Here is a 23,532-nt window from a genome sequence, read left to right on the forward strand (position 1 = left end):
AGGAACATACTGCCTGCCTGGTATTTTCAGCATTTTCCTGTTTGAATTCAGATTTCCAGCATCGTGAGTGGGGTGGGAGGGGAAAAAGAGGGATTAGAGCTGGGGCCAAATTTTACAATTGGATGCTTGTTGGGTTGAAGTGGGTGGGAGTAGGGGTTGGAGAGAATGACAGAGAATTATCCGCCTCTCTTCCCTACCCACCCTGATATTTGAAATGAGTTCCAATCAGAGGCCAAACGTTTACAGCCATTCCCAATTTCTTGGTCTCGCTGACGGTAACCGCCACCCCCCACCTGCCACCGCCCCCCCCCCCACCCCGCCCCCCCCCCCCCCCCCCCTGCTGCCGGTTCCATGGCAACAGAGGGCGTGAACAGGAAAACCCGTTGACAGTGGCGAGACCGGAAAATCCCGCCATCAGCCCATGGCAAGGCGCCTCCGCCACCACGAAACACACTGTGGGGGATGCAAACTATCCAGCCCAGTGTTTCTGTGTCTGAAATATTAAGTGTTTTCCAGTCCTAAAATAAAGTGAAAAAAATACCTTTTTTGTTTCTGGAATGCACAGGTCCAGAAATCTGATGACATTGGGCTCATTTCTCATGTGCTAAGCCTCCAACATGGGGAAGGCAGGGTGTCCACACACACTGCAAAAGAGTCACATTGGTTCAACACCAAAGATCTCCATGGCCCATGCCTGTAACAAGCATTATACTTACACAGGCAATGGAGCTAATCTTCACAGTGGCTGGGTCAAAATCCTGGAACTCCCTCCCTAACAGCACCGTGGGTGTACCTACACCAAATGGAACTCCCTCCCTAACAGCACCGTGGGTGTACCTCCACCAAATGGAACTCCCTCCCTAACAGCACTGTGGGTGTACCTACATCATATGGAACTCCCTCCCTAACAGCACTGTGGATGAACCTACACCCCATGGAACACTCTCCCTAATAGCACTATGGGTGTACCTACACCACATTGACTGCAGCAGTTCAAGAAGGCGGCTCACCACCACCTTCTCAAGGGTAATTAAGGATGGGCAATGAATATTGGCCTAGCCAGCGACGCACTTGAATAAATAAGAAAAAGAATATCTGAGACCCGTGCTGCACAGTTTGAGTTGTCTGCTGTTGCGAACAAATTTATAGACCATTGTATTTTTTTTAATCACCCACTAAAGGTAAACATTATATATGCTTTAATGCATCCATCTGCTTTTCAGGTTACGTAAGTTAGGCACAGTTCAGGCGTAATCATAACCATTTAAACATTTAGAAAACACAATTGTGACAAATAAGTTAGCATGTTCAATAGAAAGTAAAGCACAGCTGTCTTGTCTATGGTTTAAATGTTTTGGGACACACAGCAGTGTGTGACTAACGCATGTACAGCATCTCCATCAGCAAAGCATTCATTTGCACATTTCCAATCAGTGGTCGAAAAAAGAGTTGTGTGATGACGGGAGCATTGATGCTCTTTAAGGACGTCAGTGCAAGCAGTATCTGGCTGAAGCGGGATGTGTCTTGAAGGTGGACAGACTGGGTGTATTCAGTGAGGGCTCGCTCAGCTTCCTGCTGCAGACACAAGATGTACTGTGGAGAGTGCAGTCCTGATACATCTGCAGGAAAGAATAAAAACACAGAAATACATCAGAACAATTGGTCAGAGGTAATCATCGAGCTGCACTTATAAAAGCCTGATAGATTGTGTAAATTCCTGAGCTATTTGTGTTCTGAGCCTTTTACTAAAATGACCACTTTCCTTTGAAAAATATTGAACTTAGCCCATTTCCTAATAGGGGAAAAAAAGATTGGCAAGGACATCCATTTGTCTCAAAAGCAATTCAAGCAACTTTAAAATTGTAATCTCATGTTTGCATTTAGAGGAAAATTTGCATTTATACAATCATCCTTCATGACCTCAGGACATCCCAAAGCACTTTACAGCCCAGAAGATAATTGAGAAGTGTTGTCGTTTCTGCAGTGCAGAAAGCGGAGCAGTGAATTTGTACACAGCAAGATCCCAGTCACGGCAATTAAATAAATGATCAAATAGCCTATTTTAGCGGTGATGGTCAACAGATAAACACGTTCTACTCAAATAGTGCCGTGGGCCTGATGTTTCCTCAGACAGTGCAGCACTCCCTCGCTACTGCAATGAATGTCACCCGCGGGAATATGTGCGCAAGTCTCAGGTCACAAGATGCTAACTCAGAGATGAGACACAGCTTGCACCTCAATCATATATGGGTCAATTCACCAGTTTTCAAACTCTTGAAAACGTTTGTCATTCGTACTTTGCATTGGAACCTCAGCTTTATGCAATTAAACGCAGCATACATAGGGAATTATTCCAGCTTTATGTTTTAGAATTCCAACAGTTGCCAGAATTGTGTTCAGAAGGCTATGTCTCAGCTTTATTATGTCTATTGTTTGGATAACGAATGGTGTTTGAAGAGATAGTTTGAAGATAAAGAGCTGCATTCTATTCATTCATGGGATGTGGGTATCGCTAGCTGGGTCAACATTTACTGTCCATCCCTAGTTGTCAATAGTTTGACATTTAAGAGTCAACCACATTGCTGTGGGGTCTGGAGTCACATGTAGGCCAGGCCAGGCCAGGTAAGAATGGTAGCAGTGAACCAGATGTTTTTTTTACGATAATCAACAATGGGTCATCATCAGAGTTCTAATTCAAATTTCATCATCTGCCTTGGTGGGATTCAAACCTGGGTCCCCAGAGCATTATCCAGGGTCTCTGCACTACTAGTCCAGTGACAATACCACTAGGCCACTGCCTCCCCCATTGAAGTGGAATCAATCATTTTAAAAAGATCTTCAAGTCTGTGGGTCAGAAATTGCGTTCAGTAACTCATTTTTGAAGGTCCAAAATTATACCGGTGATATTCCCACAGGCTTTGTTTGCACACCAGATGCTACTTTGGTAAAGAGATAAAATGCAAGCCATGGAAGTCGAGTGGAAATATGCAGAGCAAACAGATCACAGTGTCAATCAGTGCACCATGAGCACTGCCATTTTGCAGGTGACAGGCGTGAGTGGGCTTTTTATTAACAGTTGCTCCTCGACATGGGTGCATTTATTGGCATTGCCTTTGGTATAGAACGTGGTGGGGGGAATGAGCAGGTGCCACATGGAACAAGACAAGCCGCTGGAAGAGGAAAGATGAAAGGAGAAAGTAGCAGGAGGCCATGACCCCCCGGAATGTTCAAAGACCAGTTCTCCTCCCTAAATCCCACAGATTGTGTGATTTCATTACTGCACTGAAGTCTGCCACCAGCTGCAGTGATAACTCTAATCTCAGCACTGCATATACTGCATTACCAGGTGTTGCGATGATGGCCAGGTGATGAACAGTGGTATGTCTGTTTTCTTCAAGGTTGGTGCTGGAGATATTTGCATCATCTTCCAATTTGCCATCCATTGTTGCATAAAGGAGGCTACTGAGATTCTCCATTCAACCTGGGTTCGATTCCCGGCTCAGGTCACTGTCTGTGTGGAGTTTGCACACTCTCCTCGTGTCTGCGTGGGTTTCCTCCGGGTGCTCCGGTTTCCTCCCACAGTCCAAAGATGTGTGGGTTAGGTTGATTGGCTATGATAAAATTGCCCTTTAGTGTCCTGAGATGCGTAGGTTAGAGGGATAAGTAGGTAAATATGTAGGGATATGGGGGTAGGGCCTGGGTGGGATTGTGGTCGGTGCAGACTCGATGGGCCAAATGGCCTGTTTTTGCACTGTAGGGTTTCTATGAACGTGGGTTAACTACATTTCACTCTCATGCCAGAGATAAGTGGGTAGAATGGACACAGAGCTTCACTAGCATTGCAGACTTTCTCATGTTGCAATGTACCGTTGACTGAATATATATAGCTTTGTGAGCACCACATCTCAATTCTGCTTAAGTACTGGAACTGGAAGGTACCCCACTCCATAGGCAGCAAATCATGCAGGTCAATGACTGGTATTCTGGTAGCAGTAATGCCTTTATTCTACAGCAGTCCACATTGTCATCTGCATTTCACCCACTTCAGCAAACTAAAAGATGGCTACTGGGTGAGAGGAGCTATCTGCTGACCATCTGACCCAACATTCTGATTTGCAACCACACACACGTGCAGCAAGCTGTGCTGAGGCACAGAATGTGATTGTTATGCTGAAACAGTGCTTCTGCAGCCTGAACTGCTCTGCTGGAGCCCTGCAGGACTTGGCAGAGTGAGTGCCAGAATTTTAGGTTGTCCATGCATGCTGTACAACCTCACCATCATGAGCAGATAGCTCTTGCCACCAGTAATCAGGAGAGATGCTTGTAATCAGTCCTCAGAGGCAGAAGTCCCTTTACCAAAATCCCTTTATTTACAAGTCTGACAAGAGCATAAAGAGTGCTTTCAGTAAGAAGTCTCACAAAACCAGGTTAAAGTCCAACAGGTTTATTTGGAATCTGTTGGACTTGAACCTGGTGTTGTGAGACTTCTTACTGTGCCCACCCCAGTCCAACGCCAGCATCTCCACATCAGAGTGCTTTTAGTTAGCACCCTACACGAGTAGTCCCTGAGGAACTGACACGCCTGGTTAAGTACAAAGCAATAGGCTCCCTGATTGGCCCATCAATTTGGGGAAGTTCATATTCTAACAGGCCAACCTCTATTGCCTGATTAAAGTCATTACAATGCTGATGAGTAAAAATACTACAAGGAAGAGAAGGAGGAGGATGAGGAGAGCCAGTGACCTGGTAACCTAAACAAACCCTTTCTAGCCAGGCTGCATATAAGGAATTAATTCAGCTATGATACCAGTGGCCTCAATCCAATTCTCCGTTCAACAACAGTGCCACACTCCCCACTTTCACTCTGTTACTGACCATCAACGTTTGTTTGGCCACTATGGAAAAATAAAGCATTCCAAAGCAGATTTATGAATGAAATCATGCTGTATTATGCACAAACATGCCTTCCCCTTAGTCCCTGACTTCCATGTGCCTTTGCCTGTCCTAGTGCTACTATGCAATGCAGAGCTCAGTGGCAGCAGCAAGGCTGGAGGAAGACTCCAGCCCTTCACTGGGGGATGGCCTTGAAGGCAGACATTGAGTCAACCCAGAAATGCCAGGCTTTGGTCTGGAACATCTCAGCATGGGTGGCAGCAATCTGCGTTGGCTGGCAAAGTATAGGGATGAGAGGGTGTGGACAACAGATTCAAGCTCCACAGAGCCGCAACTACACCCCCTAGGACAGCATCCTGTAATGATCTGTTGGAGGATTGCTGAGTTGCTATGATTCCCTTCAAGCATCTTTGAAAAGTCATATCCAGTCAGTTGGCGATTGCAAACTGAGCTTCCACTACAAGGCTGTTGGTGGAAGGTGCTTGTTTTGCAACGTACACTGAGACAGCACCATCAGACACGGCATCATAGTTGGGTCCACAATACATTGAGCTGCTTGAGCTCGCCTCCAACATCATCCTCTGGCATGCTCACATCAGCACAGACCTTGCCCCTGCCCTGCTCGATATCTCACCACATGCAAATCTCACTTTTACCCTTTCCTCTAATATAAGTGCAGTGTCAGAATGGGGGCTGGTGGCTGTGAGTGTGAAATCGTGCAATAGTGCTTTTTCATCATCACGCAATTCTTGGTGTTCTCCCATTGCTTGGCCCAGTTGTACCTCTTGGATATCTGAGATGTAAGTACTGGTTATGGTGAGGGGAAGGGGTGGGGGGGGGGGGGGGGGGGGGTGGGGGGGGGGGGCGGGGGGGGAAGTGAGAACTGTATGCTGACGACATCTGCAGCTTGTATCTCAGCAGGGATTTTGGATGAGGACGTGGGATGTGACAAGGATCAAGTACGAGAATGATGCCACCTTCAATGGTTTCAATTCCTCTGGTGGTCACAATAGCAATGGTGCTCTGATTACATGATGTGGAGATGCCGGCGATGGACTCGGGTAAACACAGTAAGGAGTCTCACAACACCAGGTTAAAGTCCAACAGGTTTATTTGGTAGCAAACGCCACTAGCTTTTGGAGCGCTGCTCCTTCGTCAGATGGAGCAGATTTCCACTCCATCTGACAGTTGTTAGACTCCTTGCTCTGATTACAACCAGCACTGTCCCATCCATGGAGTGTAAGAAATGCTGCAATCCTCATCCCCTCCAGTTCTTGCCTGCTGCCTTTGGTTGTGCATCACCTTCTCCTGTGAGAGAGAGGGAAGTGTGTCCAAGTAATCTATTTGGTTGATGTTCCTGTCATGATTGAATCCTGGGCAGTGTGTGTAATCTAAGTCAAGTGGGTGTGATAGTTGTCGCAGTGCTAAATGTGTGAGAGAGGTGTAGTGTATAAATGTCAAATATGAATCATGATTAATAGAGGTAACTGATGGGTGAGTAATGGGGGTGTGGTGGTTTGAGCAGTGTCAGTGATTTTACATTTGGAGATGTATTCGCTGACCTTGATCATGCCTGAGTGGCACTCTACTCAGGTATTTTGGGATCTACTGGCATTGACTTCCATGGCTAACTACTCCCACTGCTTTTAAACCGTGTGCTTGCAAGATTTCATAAGTATTATATGTATAAATAAAGAAATGGAACTGGATTAATGGGTCTAAGTGACAATGAATCCACTGGACCTGGCAACTTACGTCCAGCTTTGAGTGCCATACTTCAAGAAGGATGTGAAGATATTGGAGAGATTACAGAGGAGATTGACAAGAATGATTCCAGTGAGAAAGACTGTGGCTATGAGGATGGATTGAAGAGGTTGGGGCTGTTTTCCTTAGAGAAAAGGAGGCTGAGAGGAGACTTAATAGAGGTATTCAGGATTCTCAGGGGTATGGACAGGGTAAATAGTGAGAAACTGTTCCCACTCAAGACCATCAAGAGCTAGGTTCAAAATAATGGGCAAAATTGATGTGAGGATTTATTTTTCACCCAGAGGGTGGTTGTCGCCTGGAATGCTTTTTCGTGAAAGTTTGGTGGAGGCTGGTTTGACTGAGTTATTCAAAAGGGAATTGGATTGCTGTCTGAAAAAAAGAATGTGTGAGGTTACAGGGATAAGGCAGGGGAATGGGATAGGTCAAATGCTCTTTTAGAGAGCTGTGCAGACTCAATGGGCTGAATGGCCTCCTTCAGCACTGTAAAGATTTGGTGATTCTTTGATCTCAGACTTTTAAAACATGTATTTACAGAGATAATGGCTGCATTGGTTTTAATCTAGAATCCCTTTGATTCTAGAACAGTTCCCGTGGTTTGGAAGGTAGCAAACATAACTCAGCTACTTAAGAAAGGAAAAAGAGAGAAAATGGGATCTACAGGCCAATTAACCTAACATCAGTATTGGGCAGAATGCTAAAATCTATGATTGGGGATATGGTAATGGGGCACTTTGAAAATGACATTTTGATTAAACAGAGTTGCGCAGATTATGAAAGCAGAATTATATTGGCAGATCTGTTTGGTTTATAAGGATGTAACCCACAGGATGGAAAAGGGGAAGCCAGTGATGTATGGCTAAATAATACAGGAGGGATGTGGGCAGCACATGCTCCATAGAAACAACGTCAGCGTGTGAACATAAAGCGTTGCGGAGTAGACTGAGGGTCGGGTGAGGTGGAGGCCACACCCTCTGGAGCTTGGCCAATCCGAATGGCTAGCAACTCCATCAGTCCCCACTGCGCCAGGAGGGTGTCAGTGGCCACTGCCGGGACTGCAGAAGGAAAAGGAGATCAAGATTCCTGTTGGGAGAGGGGCAGAGGGCCATGGAGTGGGTAGGCAGAGGGATTGGGTTTGAGGCAGGCAGTAGGGTAGGAAGGAAGGAGGGTCTGACCTCAGGGGGCTTTGCCCCATATCGGCAAAGTGCAGCCCCGAAGAGCAACTCCCTTCCTTCGCAGCCTTTAAAAATGGACGTTAAAAAATTGGGCTTCCTGCTCCGGCCTAGCTACCCACATCAAACTGTCATATTCAAGATGTGAAGGAAAAAAATATATATATATACATATATCTTTGTCAGCTGGACTATTTTATAAAGTCATTATCTTTCAGTTTTAAAACTGCTTCAAAGTGAACAAAGGCTAACACCTCAAAGGTCCTGGAATGTGACACTCCTCGCATCATAAAATATTCCAGCCAAGCTAACACAATGACCCAGCTGGTTTGTCTGCTTCATTTGCAAGTCCTGAACTCCAATAATGCTGCTAATGGCTAAACATTAACTTTTCCTTCACAATGGTTTCAACAAGAGGATGCCGTTTAACCACCCAAAATCAGTATCACATGATCGAGACTTGGGCTGCTGAATTCCTTTGGACTCAAAACAGTAATAGTCAGTTACTGTTTGACCTCCGAGGAGAACAGGACTTCAGGCCAACAGTTTGTGCTGTCCACCATCAAGCGGGTGGTAGCAGAAAAAACTCTGGCGCTCATCAAAACGACTGGAACATTGGAATTGTGCCTGTAAGAATTACTCGCTATATGTACTGCCTCCTATTGTTACTGGAAAGACAGAATCACTCAAAAAATTGCCAACCTCCCTCGAAAGGAACATTCCATTAGACTTTTGATTCCAAACCCTGGACACATGTAAAACCCTAACTTGTATTTTTATTGTGGTCGTGCCCTGAACCCTCTTCCTTTTTCCTTATTCCCATTTATTGAGTGTGTAAAAGGGGCGGACATTGCGAAACCTGTGTGTGTGTGTGTGTGTGTTAAAATAAACCAACCTTTTAAAAAATTTATCTTCCCTTGAGTTTGCTGTGCAAGTTATTCACGGAGAATTGGAATACCCCAAATTCAAGAATTGGGGAAGATATGCCACCATTTATACAAGAGGAAATCAGAATCAACAGCTGGCAGGGTTAATGGTCCGGGCACCATATTTAAATGCCCATCGAACACACACTTCTCATGCTCTCCAGCCCACCTGTCTCCAGGAGTCCAGCACAGATGTGTTCCACACAAAGAGGAAGGCTGAAAACCTCAAGGAGAAGGCAGCACCCACTTCTCCCAGCTGGCCATGCAAGCCTTCACCAGAGGAATGCGGGTGCACAAGCATGTCCTGTATCCCAAGGACGGCTCCATTCGGCATACCAGCCTCACCTTTCCGGCCTGGGAGGTTATAGCAGAGCAGGTCAGAGTGGCTGACAACTGTGTCTGACACACCATTCAGAAAGAGGATGAATGATCTCATCTGTTTTGTCAGGGCTCGATGGGCCGAATGGCCTCCTTCTGCAACGTAGGGATTCTATGATAATTCAGCCTTCAGTTCTCTCCCATATTGAACTCCGATTGTGTATTCACATGGCTGCTCTCTCACACAATCATTAATGAGGGACAGATACCACTATCTATTTTCTCACAGAGACTTTCACATCATCACCAACTCATCTGTCATGTTGCTCACACACCATCCTTTCCCTTCAGGGCAGGGCTCACCACACACAGGGGACACCATCGTACCCAACCTCTTCTCTATTCCCTCTGATCACATGCATTTCTTATGTCTCCATACAGGGCTAGCTGGCATACAACAGAGGCAAAAGAGCACAGACCCAGGGAGGGACAATGACATCAATGCCCTCACTGATTTTGAGGAGGCTGCAGCTTAGCTGTCAAAGGAGGACAGGGATCGCTCCCGTGGGGAAGGGAACATTGGTTTGTCCCACCTCATACAGATCACAGCTCCATCATTTCATCAAATCCTAATAATCACAGTGAGCCACACGCAGTAATATATTTCTCATCCTCATCAACTGAAGCTCTTTTCTTTATTCTCTAAGCAGTAGATTGAGGCCCACGAGGCAGCCAAGCACAAGTTCAATCCCCCAGCCCAAAGAGGAAGCTCTGGAAGAAGCATCACTGTGCTCACCCACACCTTCCTCCAGCACAGGGATGCACTCCTCAGAGGGCCATGGATCTAGATGAAGCTTGGGCTCACTTTCTAGAGGACACCTCACTGACACGTCCCCGCAGCAGTCTGGGGCAGGGACAGCCCACTTCTCTGGCATTTGGGGGGCTGCTGGAGAACAGCCAACCGCTCAGCCCCAGTCAGGTGATGAGCCTCTGTGGGTGACCACCTACCCAATAATGGAGATGCAACAACAGGAAGTGGAACGCCTGGCAGACGTTCAACTGTCACTCAGCTGACTAAAGCAAGCGACAGAGGAGTCTATCCACTCTCTGTCTGATGTCGTAGCTCTGACATGCGAGTGCCTCAAGGTCACATCGGAAACATTGATGACTATCATGGAGACCTTGCTTGAGCAGGTCTTGCTGGATTTACGCTCAGACCTGCACCCCGTGGCCACACCTGGTGGACATTATCAAGATGTGGACAAGATGGGGGCTAGACACCTTGACACCTTGACTTTCCTCCAGGTTCACCATCTCCTCAAGGAGTAAAAACAGGGCCGTCGGGTACCCACGAGGTAGATGGGCATCAGCTGGACACCCAAGGGGCATCCACTCAGGACACTCCAAGGGTGTGCAACAGCTGAGAGAGACCCCTCTACCTGTGACCTCATCCACTCCAAATGTTCCAGCGCAGAGGATGTTTTTGCCCCTCATCAGGCTGGGGCCCTCCAGGGCTCAGGCCACCAGAGGATGTCCGCCAAGGTCATTGCAGACATCAGGACGTATAAGTCAGCAGGCTGCCACCTCTGCTACAGATGTCAGGCTGCACCCAGGTGAAACAGTAGTGTTAGGAAAGTTAAAAAATATTGACGTCACTTTTGAATCATGCATGTGCTATCGCTGGAAAGAAATTTTACTTTTGTGAATAAATATGATGTGAATGTGAATTGACGGCATTGTGAATTGTACATTGGAACGCCTTATGTCAAGGTTTAGCCATCCTCCCATCCAGTGATAGTGTCCCACTATGAGATTAACATTCATGTGATGTCAGCCCCAGTTAAACTCCGCAACCTTGTGTGGTGTCAGGAAAATGTGTTCAAATGTGAAGTGACATAAGAGTTTCTACCCTTCTTCCTCAAGGAACACCATTGAGTGAGGGCAGCTCATCAGCATTGATATTCTAGCGGCATTTATATCTCCTCAGTGCGAGCAACAGAAGACAAGCCATGGACAGGAGGAGGATCTGGCTCGACATGTCTTCACCTCAGTGGCAACAGTGTTTGCAACATGAGATAGTGGTGAAAGCATCAAGTCTCCTCCTGCGTCACTCTTGTTAGTTAGTGGGCTCTCAGTTCCCAGAGCGAGTGTATTCCCAGGACACCTTGGACCAAAGCAGAGATCATGGCTTGGCCATTTATGAGGCCAGCCTATATAAGTGTGAATACAGGATTCAAACCCTCTGTGAGTGGTTGGATATCTGCTGAGATGAAAGGCAATGGCATTGAGGGCGAGGAGAGGTGTACCCATACGCCCCCACTTAACTTTAGCCTTCCAGGAACCTGTGAGCAATTAAATTATCACAGCACATCTCCCCGTCTTCCTTCCTCAATGGCATCATTGCGTTCACCCTGTGCCTCAGCAGCCTCTTGAGGTTCCTGGACCTCTGAGTCTTCATCCTCCAATGAGCTGTCATCCTCCTCCAGTTCACCTCTGGCAAAGGATCACCATCCCTGCAGACGTTCTGGCTCCCTCAAACATCTCAGGCACCTGAGGTGACTCAGGGTGTAGGGGGTTATGGTAGCTTCCAGGATATCTTGCACAAATGTGCAGTATGTGCTTTAAGTGATCACACACCAGTTGTACATTGATGGAATAATAGCCCTTGTGGTTTCTAAACATTAGGGGCTGCTGCCAAGGAGCCCATACATAGGTGCAGTTAATTGCACCCTGCACTCTTGGGAAGCCTGAGATGGCTGCAAAGCTGGTGAATCTCACAGCCTGGATCTCCTCATCCAGACCTAACTTGGCATAATAATGTGCCTAGCTGTAAAGGGCATCTGTGACCTCCTTTATGCATTGATGTGTTATGGATGAGAGATACCACCCAGACCCCCAGTTAATCTCTAGAAAGACCCAGAGGCAAAGAAATTGAATGCTACCTTCACCTTCAAAGCCACTGACAGGGGATAGCCTCCAACCCCATGGCCATTAGGTCTTCATGAACAAAGTGGTAAATATGATCTACCAGAGCTCGGGACAAGTGCAGACATGCTGGGATTGTCTCTTATTCATTTGTAAATAGGAGACTCTTCTACAATAAACACTAGGTCTGGCAATTTGCCTCCATTGTCTGTGTCACTCCTCCTGACCCTCCTGCTGATACTTTGGCTCCCCCTGACCATGTCCCCCATGTGGGGCCTCCTGCAGGAAATGGACTCAGCATTCCCTCTCCCTCTTTTACCTCCTCCATTGCATTAGCCCTCTGACAAGGCAGAATTGAGCCCTGCATCCATTTGTGCTTTTGTCTTCTCCCTGAAATGAAACATTGAAGACACTAATGATTAAAGGGTCTATTCGAAGGGTTGTCCAGACTCGAAACGTTGGCTCTATTCTCTTTCCATAAATGCTGTCAGATCTGCTGAGATTTCCCAACCTTTTCTGTTTTTGCGTGCCTATAGCTTTTCCTGCCCTACTTGCATGCTGGTGGATGAAGCCTTGTCCCTGAGACACATTGAGGTGACCAAGATGACATTCTGGATATGTAACATCTGGAACTCTGTGTCGGGATAATAAGGTGTTAATGAGATGAGTGACCCGAACTAGCTCTGCGCTTCAATCTCTGATGTGGCAGATTGATGACCAATCATGGTTAATGAGTGGATTCTCTTTGGCCCGTTATACAAACAATGAACAAAGAACAATACAGCACAGGAACAGGCCCTTCGGCCCTCCAAGCCCGCGCCGCTCCCTGGTCCAAACTAGACCATTCTTTTGTATCCCTCCATCCCCACTCCATTCATGTGGCTATCTAGATAAGTCTTAAACGTTCCCAGTGTGTCCACCTCCACCACCTTGCCTGGCAACGCATTCCAGGCCCCCACCACCCTCTGTGTAAAATATGTCCATCTGATATCTGTGTTAAACCTCCCCCCCTTCACCTTGAACCTATGACCCCTCGTGAACGTCACCACCGACCTGGGGAAAAGCTTCCCACCGTTCACCCTATCTATGCCTTTCATAATTTTATACACCTCTATTAAGTCTCCCCTCATCCTCCGTCTTTCCAGGGAGAACAACCCCAGTTTACCCAATCTCTCCTCATAACTAAGCCCCTCCATACCAGGTAACATCCTGGTAAACCTCCTCTGTACTCTCTCCAAAGCCTCCACGTCCTTCTGGTAGTGTGGCGACCAGAACTGGACACAGTATTCCAATGAATGCCAATTCTGGTGAACACGTGACTGGCCTTCTTTCACGAAATGCCACATATGATGCAGGTGTGCTTCCTTCACTATTGCTTGCATTCCCAACTTCTAGATTCCTATATCTTACTCTTGAGATGCAGTGACTGTTCTGGGAAGCCACTGAGTTCTGAGTACCCTTTAACAATGCTAATCAAGGCATTGGCTTTCAGTGGTGTTCTTCCCAGGAGGTCTCTCTCTTTTCTAACTAAGCTGACTCCTGTTCTCTCTTGCAGCACCAACAAGTGAGAGGGTGCCCTCAGAAAGGACCCCTTAGCCCAGCAGTTTGCTCCTCCCACACTGCCTCAGACCCGTCCAGCTCAGATTCGCTGATACTTTCAATCGGAGACAGCACCTTTACTGTGGTACAGCAGGATGCTGGCTCTTCAATATTACTTCAAAAAGGAGTTTGACCCTTCCTCTCTCCCTGTCCATGTGCCTGATGTACACCTATAACCCCACCAAGTGGAGGTGGAACTCCTTCCTGTTGATATCAAGCCTGTCTCTTGACGTTGTCAAGACAAAGTCTCTGTGCCCTGTTTGAGAGCAGATTTCCACTCCATCTGATGAAGGAGCAGCGCTCCGAAAGCTAACGGCATTTGCTACCAAATAAACGTGTTGGACTTTAACCTGGTGTTGTTAGACTCCTTACGATATCAAGCCTCCCAGAGCCCATCTCACAAAGCCCATCACCTGTCAGCATTTCATGTCTCCTTGTTGGGCTCCAGCTTCCCACCCATTGATCTACCCTTGCCTTCCATGTTACTGCATTCTCCTCCACCTCCCTGCCCCTCTGCTTGGCACTGTTCTCCCTTTCCCCCATCACACCCTTTGCCTCCCTTTGTGTTCACCATTTCCCCCCCCACGCTCCCTCGCCTCACATGCTTGTTCCTGAATGCAGAGCTCTGCCTGTGTACCACTCTGGAGTGGAGTCCTTGTGTACACCAATGTCAGCCAGAGGAAGCAGAATATCCCTAATCTCCAGAACCCTGGCCACAGTCAGTGTCTGAATGTGGAGGCTTGCATGAGTACTGCAGCACACTGGTGTCCTTGTTGTGTGCAAGAGCAAACCAACCTACAGTCCCAGCATTAATTGCAGCTAGGCCAGCACTGCAAAGGTAGTCTATGTATGTTGCACTCACCTCTGAGTCACGAGTGGCCTGTGGTCTGAGTTACGCCACTCCCTTTCAAACATGTTTCAGTTCAGTGTAATTTCCCACTGAGTGACACAGGATTGGAAGATGCCGCGAGATTCCGGTGAGCAGGTGTTTTATTTAGCATTCATGAGATGGTAATGAATGCAAATGATGGGGGCGGTTCTCCCATCTCCAGCAGCGCAGCGGGCCAGGAGACTTCAGCGGAGGCTGTTTCCCGGGCTCCCCGCTGGGTGCCTCGGCCGCTGCGCGTCTCTGGCTGCCCGATTTCCGGCGCCGTCAGCTCCTCACCAGAAATCGGCGCAGGGCTGTATGAATTATTCAAATTAGAATTTACACTTCATTAGCGGGCCCAGCACTAAAGTCTCTGGGCCCGCTAGCATCTCTCCCCTCCCCGCCAGGATGGTTCACTCCGTCACAGTTTACAACAGCTCCCCACTTGAGGGGAGGTGGCGGCACGACCCCGCTGGAGTGAAGTGGGGCCATGGAGGCCCCCCCCAGGAGGTCAGAGGTAAGGGGGAGTGCCACCTGGGCATTCCCAGACTGCCAGTGCCAGCCTGGCCCCCCTGTCACTGCCCAAGGGGCAAAGTGGCAATGCCCAGGGAGCAACTTGGCACTGCCCACCGGGCATCGGGCAGTGCCAAGGGGGCGGGGCCAGATGGCACAGGGACTATACAGGGTGGGGCCCTTGAGGGGGAGATTGGTGGGGGTGAGGGGGGTCCCATTGCCACTTTGCGTGAGAGGGAGGGAAGCCAACAACTGGGGCCAGCCATCTGGGTGGAGGGGGGGGGGGGGGGGGGGTGTTGGACTTCAGGTGGGAGGGTGTGGTCTGGGGTTGCAGGGGGGTCAGGACTGTGGGGGGGGGGGGGGGGGGAGGGGGGCGCGGGGCTGCCGGTGTGGGGGGTGAGGGAGGTTTGGACTGCCAGGGGGGTGGGGAGTGATCGAGGTGTGCCGATGGGGCTGGCCAGCGATCGCACTGGCCAGTGATCTGGAGGCCGGCAGTGCGGGGCTACTGCGCGTGCTGACAGATTGGCGCATGCGCAGTGGCCCGATCAGCACATTGCTGCTGGCATCTCTGGCGGGAATAGGCCCCACCCACAGATTTTTAAGATATTCCCGCTGGTGCACTCTACAGTGCACTGAGTGTGGGAGATTCATTTTGATAATTCCGCTAAAAAAGACAGCGGGGTTTACTCCAGTTTTTAGGCGAATTCGACACTTAGGATTTTTTTGGGAGTATCCTACCCAAAATTCTTAGAACCATAGAATTCCTACAGTGCAGAAAGAGTCCATTTGGCCCATCAAGTCTTCACCACCTCTCCAAAACAGCATCCCACTCAGGCCGCACCCTCCACCCTATCACCATAACCCCCCCACATTTACGATGGCTAATCCACATAACCTGTACATCTTTGGACACTAAAGGTCAAGTTGGCATGGCCAATACACCTAACCGCTCAGCAGCAGGATAACCCATCCACCGTGAATCCCCCACCCACCCCCAAACAGCAGAATCACAAACTACTTTTGCGCCGGTGGCTTTCTGACTTTTTGCCTGTTGCTGGATTCTTCACTTCTGCCCGCCATGAAACCTGCAGCGGGAAGAGTCTGAAGTCACCTCTCATTCTTCTAAACACCAATGAGCACAGGCCCAATCTCCATTCAGTCTCTCCTCGTAAGAAAATCCCTCCATATCCAGATCAACCTTGTGAACCTTGTTGAACTTGCATACAAGATTTTTTGTGACTTATGCACAAAGACGCCCAAATTCCTGTGCTGCCATTTTCTGCACTCATCATAGAATCATAGAATCCCTACAGTGCAGAATGAGGCCATTCAGCCCATCAAGTCTGTACTGACTCTCCAACAGAGCATCTTACCCATGCCCTATCCCTGTAACTTGATATATTTACCCCACTAATTCCCTTAGCCTATATACTTTGGGACACTAAGGGGCAATTTAACATGGGCAATCAACCAATCTGCACGTCTTTGGACTGTGGGAGGAGACCGGAGCACCCCAAGGAAACCCACACAGACACGGGGCAAATGTGCAAATTCCACACACAGACTGAAGGCCAGAATTAAACCCAGGTTCCTGGCACTGTGAGGCAACAGTGCTAACCACCGTGCCACCGTGCCTTTCTCCATTTAAATAATATTCAGCTCCTTTATTCTTCCTACCAACATGCATTATTTCATTTTTTATATAACCCTTTGTCCAGCTCTGTGTCTGGAGATCTAATTGATAAAATTGGCAGGTGGAATTAAATGCAGGGGTGTTGGATGAACACTACATGGGTTCAAGAGTCAAATGGTTATGTTTCAGAAAAAGAATGGATTAAGGAACCTGGTGAGGAGGCAGGAATGTGGGGCTCAGATGGAGCAAATTGGGGCAAATTTGTTGGGTTAAATATTTCTGTCAACAAAATGTCCTCTGTTCCTGCCTAGTGCAATTAAAAAACAATTCTGGTCACTGTCAACACAAAGCTCCCTCAAGCCATGAGTGAATGTAAACTCCCAGATCTTACAGGACTGGGCACGTTCCCCAAACTGTCAAGACCTTTCAGACCTTTGAGGAATGAAGACAAAAGCCGGAACTTTACTGCCTTGCAGAGGTTCGCAGAACAGAAATCTCTGTTGGCCTCAGGCGGGATTTTACAATCTCACCCTAGCAAGGTCGTAAAATTCCGCCCAAAATGTCTCCCAGGGAACTGCTTTTCCACACAGAAGCAGTGGAAATCTGCAGTTCTCTCCCTCAAAAGGCTATGGATGCTGGCAAAGGTATGATTCAAGCTTCCAATACTGAGATCACTCGATTTTCATTGGTTAAGGGTGTTAAGGGAGATGCGAAGTTAAGTTGAATACAAATCAGCCACAGTATAATTGAACGCTGGAGCCGAAGAAGCCCACTCCTTTTGTTTCTCACCCCTGCAAAAATACCCACTCATCACCAGGGCTGATGACATGGACCACACTGATCTTTGATACTGCATGTTCATATGTTCATGTATAAATTCATGCCTGTCGGCCCAGTGGAGATCATGAAACTGCCAAGCATTAACATCTACGGAACATCGGGTACAATACTTCAGATTAGGGTATGTCAGGGGAGTACCCAGTTGTCATTTTAAATTTAATTAAAATCTTCAAGTTAATCACCTCAGGGCAACCTCTGAATATTTGAGGTTGAAAGTGGTGAAAAATGTATTGGCGCCTTATTGGATATAATATAATCCAATACGTGAACTGCCAGTCATGATTTTGCATACAGCCTCTGCTGAAAACACTGACACCAGCATGTTTCTGAACCTTCTGAAGTGCCAATCAGTTCTGAAGGCCATCATTTCCCATCAAGGTTAAATAGTTTTGTTCCTTATCAAACAATTTTCACAACACATTGTTGATCAGAACCATCATTTAAGCAAGGATCTATCACTCTCTTTCTCTGGTATAAAATTTGAAACAAACACTTTTGGAAATAATAGTCATTTGTGACGACAGAGCACATGAATTTCCCCATGTGATAATTTCCAGTGTAAAAAGATTTACTTTGGTATGAGATGGTCATCCAGTTATTGTGCTTGCTTTGAAACAGGTTGGGATTTATTTGAAATTGCAATCAGTGGTTGTGAAGAGCATTAATTTTAATTCCTTAAAAGGTAAAGGACAGATCGGCTGAGAGTTTTAACCAAAGAGATTAAACAATTTTGCCACATTTCTGAGGGAACTATTTTACTGAAAGTTAAACAAAATCTGATTTTTCCCACCTCTCTCCTGCTCCCACTCCTCAGCCCCCAAACAGTGTTTTTCCAATGTAGCTCCCCCCCCCCCCTCTTGCTATGTTAATGAACTTCCCTTTAACTGCATCACAAACCCACCTCCCTTTAAAAGTTTGCCACTGTCGATTTGTACAATACATTGAACCTTCGGGTGCCAAACAAACAATGTTTTGCCAGACTGTCATTTTAAATGTGAATGAATGCCTTGTTTTCTATAATCTTAGTAAGAAGTTTAACAACACCAGGTTAAAGTCCAACAGGTTTATTTGGTAGCAAAAGCCACACAAGCTTTCGAGGCTCTGAGCCCCTTCTTCAGGTGAGTGGGAATTCTGTTCACAAACAGAACTTATAAAGACACAGACTCAATTTACATGAATAATGGTTGGAATGCAAATACTTACAACTAATCCAGTCTTTAAGAAACAAAACAATGGGAGTGGAGAGAGCATCAAGACAGGCTAAAAAGATGTGTATTGTCTCCAGACAAGATAATCTTATATTATTATCTTATATTACAAGTTAATCTATAATCTTCACAGTCTTTCAATGTCAATTCAATCATTACCACTCGAGTTTACAAAAAAAATAAAAATCAAGCTTTGAGTCAAGGACTTACAGTGGGATAGCTCACCTGGGCTGAACAAAACGATCCCCTTTAAGTACACATACTCCTTTGTGCTGATGTCTATGCTCCAGCACTTAGTTAAGAATGACTTGACTTTGTGTACTTCAGCGGCTGATGGTTCAGTGATTATTTTCTCGTCGCTGCCTTTGCCCTCCTGGTTTGTTAGAATCTCTTTCAGTATGCTGGTCCTGGATGGTTCAATCACTTCGAAATCCACCCCTTCCTGAGCCAAGCCCAACACAAACAGGGCAGCCCAGCAGTTTTCCAGCAGCAGCAGCTGGTCTGGCTGCAGCAGCCCCCGAAAGGAGGGCAGGTTTTTAATAAAGTTCACAGTCTTGAGCAGAACTTCAGAAGCAGCCTTGCAGGCAATGTAAGGCGATCCCAGCGCGACTTTATCCTTGGATTCATGCTTGCAGCTGCAGGTGGGTAGATGCTGATGTCTCTTGTGGTTTAAGATGTGGTAAAGGATGCTGCCTTGATTCATCTTATCCTTTTCACAGTGACATTTTCTCTGAAGGGCAGAGTGAGAGCTGAATGCCATCGCCCTGTGAAGGCAGTAGCACCCCTGTCAACGGTGCTGCGAGGAATATCACTGTTTATGTTCAAGAAACAGGACCCTGATAGATCTTTTATACCCTGGCTGCCAAATAACCTTGAACAGCTCTGTAGCAAGTTCCAAGGTTATTGCTGAAATAGTGGAGAGAGGTGGTTATGTGAAAATACAGGCATGGATCAGAGGCAGAGACAGAAAAATGGCATGGATTGCATCTGGAATAACATAAGGTGATGCAATACAATGCTTAATATAATAAGTAGAGCTAATCTGCTTTTAGAATTCTCAAGGACACTCAGATGCAGGGTCACTTATTAGTTGCCCTCAGAGCCCTAATGCTATTTAAATTTAAAAAGTCAAAATTTCTTTCTGAGTCTTTCACACTTTCACTTGCAGCCCTGTGAAGTTCTGTGAAGAGAAATTGTGAATCACTGCATTCACTTGTCACAATAATGGCAAGGCTGTATGTCTGCTAAGTGAATATGTTTTGACCTATTTGTCACACTCACAGCCCAAACTACAATTGCTTTCTGCACTATGTCATGTCGCTTTGCACCCACCAAAATGCATTAGCTTCAAAGTACCAACAGACAGAAACAAAAATGCATTTTGGAAAGTCTTCCTGATATCAACAAATTAAAGGCGTAACACTAAAGTGTCACTGAACTGAACATCGTGCATGCCTTGTTTCTGATCAACATTTTATAGAAAACATATTATTCATTTAACATCTATAAACACTGAAATGCCCATGCATTTTGTTAAAATGCTTAGTTGAGATGAACCGGAACGTGAAGAATAGAGTTTTGATACACACAACTCAAGAGAGTTCGAACACAAAGGCATGTATGAATAAGGAAGACCCTCCAGCCCCTCTGCAGATTAATATATAACTCTGCCAAGGATGTTAATTGAGGAACTACCTTTTGAAAGACTCGAGGTTTTGCCTCCAATACTCTGCCTGGATGATCTTTTCAAGCACTAATTACTCTTTGCAAGAGGTGGTGTTACTGATGTTAATCCTGAGCTGACCTTGTATCAGTTTCTACCCATGTGCCCTTGTCCTGACTAACCTGCCCTGGGTTAGTTTTCTCCAATGCATTTAATATTTCATCTAGCTATCTCTGCTATCTGGATATTTTATCTAAAAGTGCTGACCAACACAATAAATGTCCTTGTTCCGCTCATTAGTATCAATCCACCTGAATTAGGTCCAATACAAGACTCAGTATAGAATTGTCAGTGGAGAAGCCACGGGAACAGCTTTGGGATGAGGTGATAGTTTTGTAGATGCAAACTCTTGCAGTCATGATGACTGTGTATGCCACTCCCCACTGGGAACATGAGACTGTGAAATCACTCCAGAAAATCCACACTGCTGAGATTTGAGTTGGTACTTTTCAGATTATTCCAGTTTGTACTGAGGAGAGGAGATTAACATTACTGGATTCAAACTCGAGACACAGATTGGGAAGAGATAAATAGTGACATTGTGCAGACACAATGGGCTGAATGGCCTCCTTCCACACCATAGCTTTTCGATGATTCTATTTTCATCTTTGTCTGACTAGAAAAAGTATCATGGAGTCAGTAGACATTTTTCTTTCATTTTTAAGAATGTTGTACTCCGTTCCCTTCTAATTTTCTCACCTCCTCTTCTGAAGGCAGCAGTATGATTCATTCATTTTCGGTATTTTTGAGCCGAGAGCAAACTATTCAGTGATGGGGCCTTTAACAGCTAAGCCACGGTGTTATCCTCAGTGGCGTATCCTCTACGCATACCAACACACAAACACACAAAATGAGAGCAGGAGTAGGCCACTCAGCCCTTCAAGCCCCTCTGCCATTCAGTAAGATCATGGTTGATCTCATTGTGGTCTCCACACCACTCTCCTGCTTATCCTCCGTAACCCATAGATTCTCGGCCAACAGCGGAGTCAATCTCCCTCTGCCTCAAGAATATTCAGTGACGCTGTCTGTATCACTCTGCAGGGAAGAGAATTCCACAGGCCCATGACCCTGTGAGAGAAAAGAAATCCTCCTCATCTCATATTCTAATTCTCTTCTCACACCAAGGCAGACTTTTGTCTATTTCCACAGTCATATTCCTGGAATAGGTTTTTGGTCTGTTGCTAGAGGCTTATAACTTGAGGGGAGCTGCTCCACATCAAGTGTGGCTGATCCGTGTCCCTCCCACTCTTCCCACCAGCCACCGGTGTGTTGGAAGGATTTTGCCGGTTGACCCACTCAACCTGTCCGACCACGTTGTGAACGCATCACCCTTGGCCATAAAGGCCTTGATTGGGACTCAAACCTCTGGCTCAGAGGCAGGGACTCTACCCACTGCACCACAAGACCTCTCCATCTTACGTGGGAGATCCCTTCTTTTTAGACTGTATACTCGACTTCACAAGGGGAAACATCCTCTCAACATTCACTCTGTCAAGTCCCTTCAAGATCTTTTTTGATTCAGTAAGCTCACCTCTCATTCTTCTAAACTCCAATGATACAGGCTCAACCTGTCCAACCTTTTCTCATAAGATAAACCCCCTTATCTCAGGAATCATTCAAGTGAACTGCTTTAAATGCAATTATGTCCTTTTGAAAATAAGACCAAGACTGTACATGATGCTCTAGATGCAGTCTCACCAATGCCCTGAACAACTTTAGCAATCCCTGCTTATGTACAGATGTCAGACCACTTATGGCATGCCAAAATCTGGAAGGGCCTGAAAACCAAGCCTTGCCCTGGAAAATACAATCCCCATTAGGCATTGTTGTCCATCCAGATGCAAGGGACTTGCCAACGAAAGTTAAAACTCGCTGAGAAATTCCCATGTAGTCAGTGCTTGGAGAATTCCAAGGGGTCCCTCAGTTTATTTTCCAGAGTACCTCCTGTGAAAGACCATCAGGTTATTGAATGAATCATAAATCATACACTTGATATCAGAGCCTATATCTAATTGTATTATATATGCGTTAAACTGTAACTTTCATCCACTGGGTCCTTTACCCAGTTAACACATTAGAATTAAACATGTTACCCTACTGAAAATCATCTTAAACCCGATCTGTTTTGAAGTTTATTTTTCATCGGTGGATTAAGCCAGGAACACTGTGTTTTGTTAACAACCAGTCCTGACCTCCTTTCTGCTTCAATGCTTCCTGTCTCTGATTGGCACGAACTTCGGAAGCACAGAGCTGCCCACTTATCTGTAAATAAAAGCCACTTGATTCAACCTCAATCTGCACAACAGTTTAAAAATTCTCACTAATGTTTTCCTCGCATTAATTCAATTTTGCAATGCTGTTTCTGTTCCAAAGGTCACCATATTGGCACCATTTATATAGCACTAAATAGAATGCACAGTACCAACTGGTCTATGCCAGCATTTAAACTCCACACAAATCTCCTCCCCTTCATCGAACACTGCAAAACCTTTGAATTCTTTCTTCCTCACGTATTTATCTACCTATTAATTTTGCATGTTTGATTAAATGTTTAATTTTATATATTTTTAATTGGCCCTTGTGATGTGGATAATTCCTTGTATTGTCCACTCCTAGTTATCTTGAGAAAATTGGTGGCCACCTTCTTCTTGAAGTTGTTTTGGTCATTCCCGTGTGGTGTTAAGAGTCATCCACTCCGTGTGGAACCAGAGGCATATAAGCCGGATCATAGAGTCATAGTTGGTTCCCATCCGCAATGGCCTTACTGAACCAGTCAGGATTTCACCGGGCAGTGCCAGGGGGCGGGGCCTATGGGGGCAGTGCCTGGCAGGGCAGGAGGTGGCCTGATCAGATGAGTGGGGGCTGCTATGCACTCTGCTTGCGATCAGTGTGGGGGGATGGGGGTGGGGTCTGCTGTGCACTCTGCATCACCATTGGATTGGTATGGTGGAGGGAGAGGGAGCCTGCTGCTGCTCTGCCTGTGATTGGACCAGGTGGGGTGAGGGAAGCCGCTGGCGCTCTGCATCGCGATCAGATTGGGGTGGAGGGGGTGCAATTGGTCTGGGCAACGAGGGGGCAGCGGGCGCTAAATATCTGTGCATTGTGGGGTTCGCGATCGACAGTGGGAAGGTGAGTATTTGTGAGACTGCC

General features: G+C 46.5%; 1 protein-coding gene across 1 annotated transcript; it reads right to left on the reverse strand.

The window, feature by feature from the left end:
* Positions 1-1,377: 1,377 nt before the first annotated feature.
* On the reverse strand, positions 1,378-19,419 carry LOC144493141 (nuclear receptor subfamily 0 group B member 1-like). The gene is made up of 2 exons (XM_078212042.1): positions 18,885-19,419; positions 1,378-1,619 (listed from the first exon to the last, which is right to left on the reverse strand). The coding sequence occupies exons 1-2, from the start codon at positions 19,417-19,419 to the stop codon at positions 1,378-1,380; spliced, it is 777 nt and encodes a 258-aa protein (XP_078068168.1).
* Between the last annotated feature and the right edge of the window lie 4,113 nt (positions 19,420-23,532).

Source organism: Mustelus asterias, chromosome 4 (genome assembly GCF_964213995.1).
Source record: "Mustelus asterias chromosome 4, sMusAst1.hap1.1, whole genome shotgun sequence".
Taxonomy (NCBI): Eukaryota; Metazoa; Chordata; class Chondrichthyes; order Carcharhiniformes; family Triakidae; genus Mustelus; species Mustelus asterias.